General features: G+C 44.4%; 1 protein-coding gene across 1 annotated transcript; it reads left to right on the top strand.

Moving 5' to 3' along the window:
- Positions 4605–8608, top strand: LOC8059597 (trihelix transcription factor ASR3). The gene is made up of 3 exons (XM_021460613.1): positions 4605–5555; positions 6171–6212; positions 7943–8608. The coding sequence occupies exons 1-3, from the start codon at positions 4841–4843 to the stop codon at positions 8233–8235; spliced, it is 1050 nt and encodes a 349-aa protein (XP_021316288.1). The 5' UTR covers positions 4605–4840; the 3' UTR covers positions 8236–8608.

Genomic DNA, 9106 nt, shown 5'->3' with positions numbered 1-9106 from the left:
ACACCCACTTCACACTCTCACTCTTGACATACACTGCTCTTCCTCTCCTCTCAAAAGGAACCAATGTCGACAAGGGAGAAGGAAGAGAAGGAAAGGGAAGGTCAAGGGGGACCTCAAGGTGGTACAACCCCATTTCCCCTAGACCTGACCATGGCTAGGATGGAGCTAGGAGAGTGCCCATTCTTTATAGCATGGTGGGGGAGAAGAAGGGGACGAGGAGGATCTAGAAGAGAAAGAATCATTCTCGAAGCCCTCTACACCAACCTATGGCCCCAAGCTTGGATCTGATGAGGAAAGGTAATTTGTGAACCCAATATTATAGGAAGCTTCACCTACAATCCATCCCCATCTCACAAACAAGGTAGGATACCCATGGATGCCATAGAGCTTCAAATCGACACAATCCACATAATGCATCTCCCCAAATATTCTCTAGGAACCTCTAACAACTACTAGGAACAAGCCTTGCATAAAGTTTTGGCCCAATCCACTCTTGACAATCTTGAGTTTGGATCTCGGATGCGAGTGGAGGTGCAACACGCCCTATATGCTGATCTGACCGTGGAAGGATAGCTTTCACTTGACATTTATTATCGTCTCTCTTCTTTATAAACTGCCCGTGGAAACTATGGGTTGGGACTACCCTTATAAGTGGCTTTGATGCATTTGCCGGCTTGTGTGTCTATACTTGAAGAAGTCATGAAAATATAATTGCCCTTTCATTTGAAATTCACAGAATATGTCGCTAAATATTTTATCTTTCTCTTTTCTCATAATCCGAAGAAGGAATTAGGTAATTGTATTCACAAATACTTTGTCGCATGACCTTTTATGATAACCATATCTTCCCCAAAAGACAACATCAGAGCACATCTCACAAATCAAATAAAATTATAATTGCCCTTTCATTTGAAATTTTTATAGAATATGTCGCTAAATAGTTGTTTCTTTCTTTTCCAAATAAACGATATCATAATCTGAAGAAGGAATTAGATAACTGTATTGAGAAATACTTTGGCCTTGTTTAGTTCCCACACCAAAAAGTTTTCACCCATCACATTGAATCTTTGGACACATACATGGAGTATTAAATATAGATAAAAATAAACTAATTACACAGTTTGGTTGGAAATCACGAGACGAATCTTTTAAGCCTAGTTAGTCTATGATTAGTCTTAAGTGCTACAGTAACCTACATGTGCTAATGATGGATTAACTAGGCTTAATAAATTTGTGTCGCAGTTTCCAAGCGAGTTATGTAATTAGTTTTTTTTATTAGTATCCGAATACTTCTTCTGTCCTACGAAATATTCGACGTGACACCCAAAAAATTTTCGTACTCCAACTAAACAAGGCCTTTGTCGCATGACCTTTTAGCCCTTGTTGGTTAACCATATCTTCCTCTAAAGACAGCATCTTTTTTCAACACAGATCACATCTCACAAAATCAAAATAACATTATAAACAGGGTTTTCGTCCCCACATCGTCAATAAGAAAGGATTGCAAAGGCACCAACAAGTGAGGCACCATGCGTCGACCTCTCCTCTCCCACAAGAATTCCCATATTATTTTTTAGGGAAAAAGAGGGGTCCCAATCCTCACCCACTGCAACCTCCCCACACAGGGAACTTGCAGTTTTTGCAAACGGGAATCTCGGCATCCAGGCCATGATCTCAATCTGTATGCGTCCGTCCATACGAGGGGTGGCCCTGTGCAGCAGCCTCTTCTCGTGGCTGAAAGGCCAAAGGCTCCTTTGGTCACAGAAAAAAGCAGAAGTTGACACTGAAAGTTACACTGCAAGGATTGTGTCAACAGGCAGAGGCAGCCAATGTGAGGAGGCCGATCACTCAGGTCACACCTCTCATTGCCGCCACTGGGACCTGTCTCTGTGGGCTGTGTGTGTCCTTTTAGGATCATGCCCCCATCTCTTCATATCTTCTTGGTCCTTGCATTTAGTTCTCCCCTTTTCTGACTTTGGCCATAGTACTACAGAAACTGCCAGTAACCGTCAAGTAGCTGTAGGTGTATGTATGTATGTATCCTTACAAGTTGCAAGGACGCAGAAAAACTGAAGGATTCCAGCTTCAGCGACAACTGATTAAATTATATCTGACTGAATTCAGGACTGAAGAGAACCTTCAGCAAAGTACTCAAAATCACACTCTGAAGACCGGGAAATCAAGATGGAACAGCTTCCGCACCAATCATGCATCCCTGTGCTGCTGCTAAATATGGTGTACATGCTGCTGCAAGCATATGATGCTGGTGCCAACCAAACTACATATATCCTTGCTAGATGTAGAGGCATATCATGCGCCAGCAGAAGACATATATATGGTGTAGTTGCTTACAGCCATGTTGAAAGGAACCTGGCAGTAGGTGAGGTCGATTCAGCCCCATATAAGATTGAAATGGACCTCCCAAATTTTTTTTTTAAAGAGGCAGGCCAGGGACAGCTAAACCAATACTGGAGTTGGAGCTCTAACTATATAAATTTGCATAGGTGAGGCCCAGCCTTCCTCTAGCAAGCAGGCATCTTTGCTTGGCATGAGATGGATGGAGTACACCAAGTCGCCCAATACAATAATTCCCTCGATTGAGTGTCACCACACGCACAACCACAACAGATCTACGATTTTTCTTTAAATTTTCGTTGCCCCCCAAAAAAATAGTTGTGCGACCTGTGTGCATGAATCATTTTGCTACTATATTAACTGATGATGAGGCTAGCTGAAAATGATCATGGCCCAAAAGAAAGGACATCAGTTGATGCATGATGAGCCTTCCTTGATGCCCAATTTCGCTAGGCTTTTCCAGCTACACGTTTCTGATTGTCCCTGGTTGGCAGCACGAATTAATCTAGCCATATGTTTGCATCACAAAGCCAATCAAATGTTTGCTATTTTTTTTGCTCTGAATATACAGTTCAAATGTGCAAAGGCAACAAGAGTACCATGCGTGTGTATACATCTTTTTTTTCTCTTTCAAAACTAAGGCCTTGTTTAGTTCCCAACAAATTTTACAAAATTTTTCAGATTTCCCGTTACATCGAATCTTTAGACGCATGCATGGAGTATTAAATATAGATGAAAATAAAAACTAATTGCACAGTTTGGTCGGAATTGACGAGACGAATCTTTTAAGCCTAGTCAATCCATGATTAGACAATATTTGTCAAATACAAACGAAAGTGCTACAGTATCGATTTCCAAAAAAATTTACAACTAAACAAAGCCTAAAATAACTGCACTGAAACTTTGTCATGGGACTGAGGATAGACAAGATGTTTCCAGAACGAAACTACTTAGCTTGTTTTATTTTTATATATTTTCAAAAGGTAGAATTGATTTTTACGTATTAAAGAAAAAGATCTAGCATCATATCCCCATGACAGCATCTTTACATGGCCATCCATTTGAGCGAGCACTACCAAGAGAGCAGCAAGCTTGACTGAACACTGTCGCAGTGGGCCGGGGGGTGCGTGAATGAGGCTAACACCCACCAAATAAGCTGTGTAACGGCACATCTAATCTAATACGCACATAACGAAGAGCATCTCCGGCCGTCTCTCCGATAGACACGCGTCGCCGATAATCATCATCCCAAAGCAGAGACACAAATACTCCGTCCCGTCAAAAAAAATTTCAGGTGTGCCTCCTATCTATGCTACTGCTGTAAAAAGACCTAAAATCCTTTGGAAAAAAAAAAGAAAGAGAGAAATGATCCCATCACAGTCCACAGAGATGGAGACCGTTGCGTTGGGATCGGAGGCGGCCGCCAATTGTTGTGCTCTAATCACTCACAGGTCCTAATCGCACAATAAATTAACCCACCCGCTTAAGGCACAGGCACCACTCCACCACTCCTTGCAATCGCAATTCGCAAGGCCACCCCCACCTTCTCCTCTCTTCTCCCAGGAAACAAACGAAACCTGCAGGCCTTGGATTGAGGCACCTTTTGCCTGTTACATCATGGTGGACATAGGAGGACGCATCATGCATGGGCACTTGGTATTGGGCACCGATTCCCTATCCCCTGCTCCAACTAATCCACTCTCTTCTAGCCTCCCTCTAGCTCCGTTTTTCTTTTCTCTCTCCTTTCATTCACATTGATGAGGCATCTCATCATATAGAATTAGTTGATTATGTTTTACATAAAAGATAAGTTGAGTATGAGAAATTAAAAGGGGCTAAACTAGAATAAAATTTAGAAGTCATTTAGTGGTGTCTTTGAGTTTGTCGGATATGGTGAGAAACTATGGGCGTGCTTGGCTACCGCCAGACTTGCTGCTGCCATATCTATGGCCGCACCGCCAGCGCGGCGAACAAAACGGCCGCCCAGCTATTGATGTGTTGCGGCGCACGATTTGCACTAGTGTCTGCGGCACGCACCAAAACTGCAAATTGTGGCGGTGGCGTGTTGTATGTGCAGCACGGCGGCCTGCGGCGTGGTTTAGAAGCCATCCGAACACGCCCTATGTGACACGGCCACACGGGAATTCGGTGTTATGTACCAGGGAGAGAATACGGACCACTTGGAATTGGGTACTCCTATCACAAGTCACATGAGTGAGTGCCTAATTAAACGCCCATTGCTCCTAATCCCCTTGCTTAAGTAAGGCAACGCAACCCTCCCTCACCCTCCTACCCCTTTCTTTCTCTCTCCCTCCACCTCCCCTCTCCTTGCTTTCTCTCCCCCACGCGTCCCGTCCCGTCCCTTCCCTCCTCTCTCTTCCCTTTCTCTCTCCTACCGTCGTTAACCTGCCGTTACACCACCCGCCTCACGCCGTCACGTCAACTTCCGCCACAAAAGCACACGCGGCCCTGCCCTGTCCCAGCCATGTCCACCGCCGGCGACCCCGCCGGCGCAGCAGCAGCTGCTGCTGCCGCAGCGGCGGCGGCCACCCCGTCGGGTCGCGCGCCGAGGCTGCCGCGGTGGACCCGGCAGGAGATACTGGTGCTCATCGAGGGCAAGCGCATGGTGGAGGGCCGCGGCGGGCGCGGCGGGAGGGGCCGCGTGGCGGCGGCGGCCGCGGCGGCGTCGGGGTCGGGGGAGGCCTCGGCCTCGGCGTCGGCGGCGCTGGAGCCCAAGTGGGCCGCGGTGGCGGAGTACTGCCGGCGCCACGGCGTCGAGCGGGGCCCCGTGCAGTGCCGGAAGCGCTGGAGCAACCTCGCCGGAGACTACAAGAAGATCAAGGAGTGGGAACGGGCCGCGGCGGCCTCGCGCGAGCCGTCCTTCTGGGCTATGCGCAACGACGCGCGCAGGGAGCGACGCCTCCCGGGCTTCTTCGACCGCGAGGTGTACGACATACTCGAGGGCCGGGGCCGGGCCATCCTCGACGACCGCTCCGCCCGGAATGCCGCGGCGGAGGAGCTGGTGTTGGTGCGCGTCGAGGAGGGCAAGGAGGCGGAGGTCCCGGAGGCTGTCTTTGACAGTGGCCGCCCGGCCACCGAGGAGGCCTTGTTCTCGGAGGATGAGGAGGAGGAAGAAGAGGACGCGCCGGCGGTGGCCCCTCCTCCCCCTCCACCACCGGTCATCGCCGTGCCTGTATCTGGTGAGCTGCTCGTTGACTTCCGCTTCGCCTTTTTGCTGCCTCTGCCTCCCGGTGCTTGCTTGCACTCCACTGTTTGATGGTTTCGACTTCTTCCTAATTTTTTTGGTGCTATATATAAAAAAATCAGAACCTTTTGATTGCGAATTCGTTTTGCCGCTGTTCATGTTGGAGGTAAAAGGTGGGAGGCTTTCTGGTTCTTGTCCATGCTAAAGTTGAGGTATTCATGTTTACTTGTAAGCACAACAACTTCCTTCAAATCAGATGCTCTTGATTGGACATCCTACTTAGTATCTTGTTATGAGATGTATCTTGTGTTCTTCATTTTTGTGCTTTAACGAGGTGGAGAATTTCGAGTTCTTGGTGTTCCTTTTCTTTTCTACAAGAAACTTTTTTTAGTGGAATCATTTAGCGGTTGCTCTGCTTCTGGATATTTCGGTCTGATTATCATTTTGGTGTGCTAGAATTTGGATTTGAGATTGGAGCTTGAGTGACTTTCTCGGATTCATCTCTTAATTCTGATTGTGTTCATTTGGTGTACTTTCTTCTTGTATTGTCGATTTCATTGGTAGGTCCACTGATTTTGTCTTGATTAATGGCTTGAATTCTCCATTTCAGAGAAGCCCGAGGCATCAAGGCAACAACAGAGCGCCGAGCAAGGTACATGGACTTTTAATTGGTTTACTGTTCTCTAGTTCCTTTATGCTCTTTTTTTTTTAACCTGCAATTCCAGATCTTTTAGCATCGCTGAAGAACTTTACTGTTCCATTGGCTTCATTAACCTATTATATGCATATCACTAATTTGAGTGTTGCGTTAGTGATGAATGTGGTATTTCAGCAATTATTATAATTACAGCACGCGTCAGATGCACAACTTTTCATTATTGAAATTCACTTTGCACTTGAAGTTTCAAATTTCAGCAAGGCTTCAGTAAAAAGAGGACTGTAGAATGTCTTTGTCAGTTTGTCTGCATACTAGTCTGAACTGTATCATCAGCTATGAGCTATCCATTGTTATAACTTATAATAGGCATTGTCACGTTGCTTTGTGGTCGTGGGGTCGCTGAAACCAAACTGATACTGCCCTAAATTGCCAGCTTATACGAAAGTGTGAGCAACCACAAATGGCTCTCTTTGGTGGTTACCATGTCCATCAAACTTTTTCTATATTGGCAGTTTTGGATGAATCCTGGTTATCAGTTCCTTTCTGTGTGATACTGTTTCAAAGTATGAATCTTCCAAGTGATCAGTTTTTATTTTTTTTAATAATTGATTAGTACACATAATGAAATGCCTCGATTTTGGTATAACTTTGTGAGATTGGCTTTAAGCTTTGGCATAGACTCTTGAGGAGTCTCATGGTGTGATATTTCGGTCAATATATTTTCATTAGGCGGAACTAGTCATTGTATTTGCATCAACACTTAATGCTCACCTTTATGTTGCACATACTTTGACACTTCAACTAGATTCTTTCGTTTTGGCTCACGGGAGAAAGTTTGCTTTTAGTAGCTATCTACTGACAGAACCTACGTAGGACTGCCTTAAAATGGGTAAAGAGTTTCCATAATGGAAGTTAGAAAAAAGAGTGAGCACCGAGTATTGGTGTAAATAGTAGTAAAAGTAGGGAAGAACTGAAAGTCATAGGCCTATGCACTTGAACATTTTGAAGTATTCTTTAAAGGTTTATAAAATGCACAATGACGTTAAAATATGAACTCATTTAATAGTTCTGGTGGTATCTATATTTTAACATGGTATATATCCAGGATTTCTTTTGAGAAAATATTTAAATTGTGGAAGTGCATGGATCAGAAATGGGTGTAGCTGATACCATTGTGCTGATTTCGTTTTCTGGTTCTTTTTTGTTTTTGATTTGACAAACTGGGATGATGGCTCGCCCTGGCACTGCAAATTTGAAATCATGTGAATGGGACTGACCAGTGTTACATCCCTTGGTGTCATATTAGCTAGTGATGAATCATGAAACTGCTGGAGCTTCTCACATGTTTTTTTTTTCTTTTGGCTGAGCAACTCTGAAATGTCCAATGGCAACAGAATATGTTTGAAACTATCATTTCACTTGCAGATACCATGCTTTCTTTGAACGTAGTGACTAGGTTGGAATTTGGAAACCTCTTATTGCGCTTAAAAAAGAACTTGACCAATCTATGAGGAACTCATTTTAAATAAAAAGAAATAGGCATTCAAATTCGAGTAGAAGAGGACTCAAGCCGAGAAGATAGGGGTGTATACCCAGTTACTCAAACCACCTATCACCAGCTGAGCTAAATCTAAGTTCCTTTTTTTTCTTGTTATCTGCAAAGTGTTGCACCAGTTGGAAATACTTAAAACACACAAGAGATAATGATGTGATCTCTTAAGCAGGAACAACGAAAGACACACAGCCTGAGCAAAGCTCTGAGAGGGATGCACCGGCTCAGCAGGGCGGACAGAAGAGACCGCGGACCGACGAAGGGGCTGGAGAAGGCACAGCAGACCTGCAGAGCAAGCTGATCGAGATCCTAGACCGGAACAGCCGGTTGGTGGCTGCACAGTTGGAGGCGCAGAACCAAAACTGCGAGCTCGACAGGGAGCAGAGGAAAGACCAAGCTAACAGCCTAGTTCTCGTGCTCGGCAGGCTGGCGGATGCCCTTGGCAGGATCGCCGATAAGCTATAGTCAGTCAGTCACCTAGGTGTATATGTGGACAGAAATAATTACAGCAGGAAGAAGATGACATTTGTAAGTGAATGTACAGATTGGTATAGGGCTATTGCCATTCGATTCTTTTTTGGGCCGGCTCTGGAAATTCTGTATTTGGGGGAGGGGGGGTGTTATATAGGGAAGTCAGTTCATAGCACTCAAATGATGTGTGGACTACCAGAATTCAGTTGTGTGGCTGCGGTGGATTCTGGGGCTGTGTTATATAGGGAGGCGAGTAATTATTCTCAGCAATGCAATTGTGTATAGTTGACCTTTTTGTGATGGCTGTGCATGTGCGCGCGTGATACTGTGATGTGTACTCGAAATCGAAAACAAAAGTTATTTTTCAGTGGGTTGATGAGTTCTGGCTATAGCCTGAGCCCTGAAGCAAGCAACGCAGGAAGCCAAAATATGAGGTTTGAGTGGATCTTTTTTCCTATTGTTTTCCTATGAACTCTAATGCAAAGGAAATTTCCCTACGTTTCTCCTGCAGCCAATTCCTGTGAATCAAAGGATCCTATAGTGACTAAATCCATAGGAATGTGAATCGTATATATATATATATATATATATATATATATATATATATATATATATATATATATTTTGTTTTTTCCTACAATCAAAAGGGGGCCTTAGAATTGATGAAGCATACAATAGTTCTCAGAAGTCTTGAAATTTTAATTGTGAGTTTTTAGTATAGTTATGAGCTGTGAAAAAACTTGAGCAATGTGCTTTGAAAAGGTTGTAACTTAGAAACAAAATATGAAGCTATCTTCTCTCTTATCTGCCTTGAAACTGCTATAAAACATCTCTTTATTTTTATTTATTTGGAAAAAAACTGATA

The sequence above is a fragment of the Sorghum bicolor genome, chromosome 4, assembly GCF_000003195.3.
Source record: "Sorghum bicolor cultivar BTx623 chromosome 4, Sorghum_bicolor_NCBIv3, whole genome shotgun sequence".
Lineage (NCBI taxonomy): Eukaryota > Viridiplantae > Streptophyta > Magnoliopsida > Poales > Poaceae > Sorghum > Sorghum bicolor.
Note: the sequence above shows the minus strand (reverse complement) of the source record. Positions and strands in the feature narration are given on the sequence as shown.

What these genes read in the sequence shown, in the direction of transcription:
- LOC8059597 (XM_021460613.1), top strand. Translation starts at nt 4,841, where the DNA reads ATGTCCACCGCCGGCGACCCCGCCGGCGCAGCAGCAGCTGCTGCTGCC. An exon ending in CATCGCCGTGCCTGTATCTG is followed by an intron (nt 5,556 to 6,170) that starts GTGAGCTGCTCG and finishes TCTCCATTTCAG; the next exon opens with AGAAGCCCGAGGCATCAAGG. An exon ending in ACAACAGAGCGCCGAGCAAG is followed by an intron (nt 6,213 to 7,942) that starts GTACATGGACTT and finishes TCTCTTAAGCAG; the next exon opens with GAACAACGAAAGACACACAG.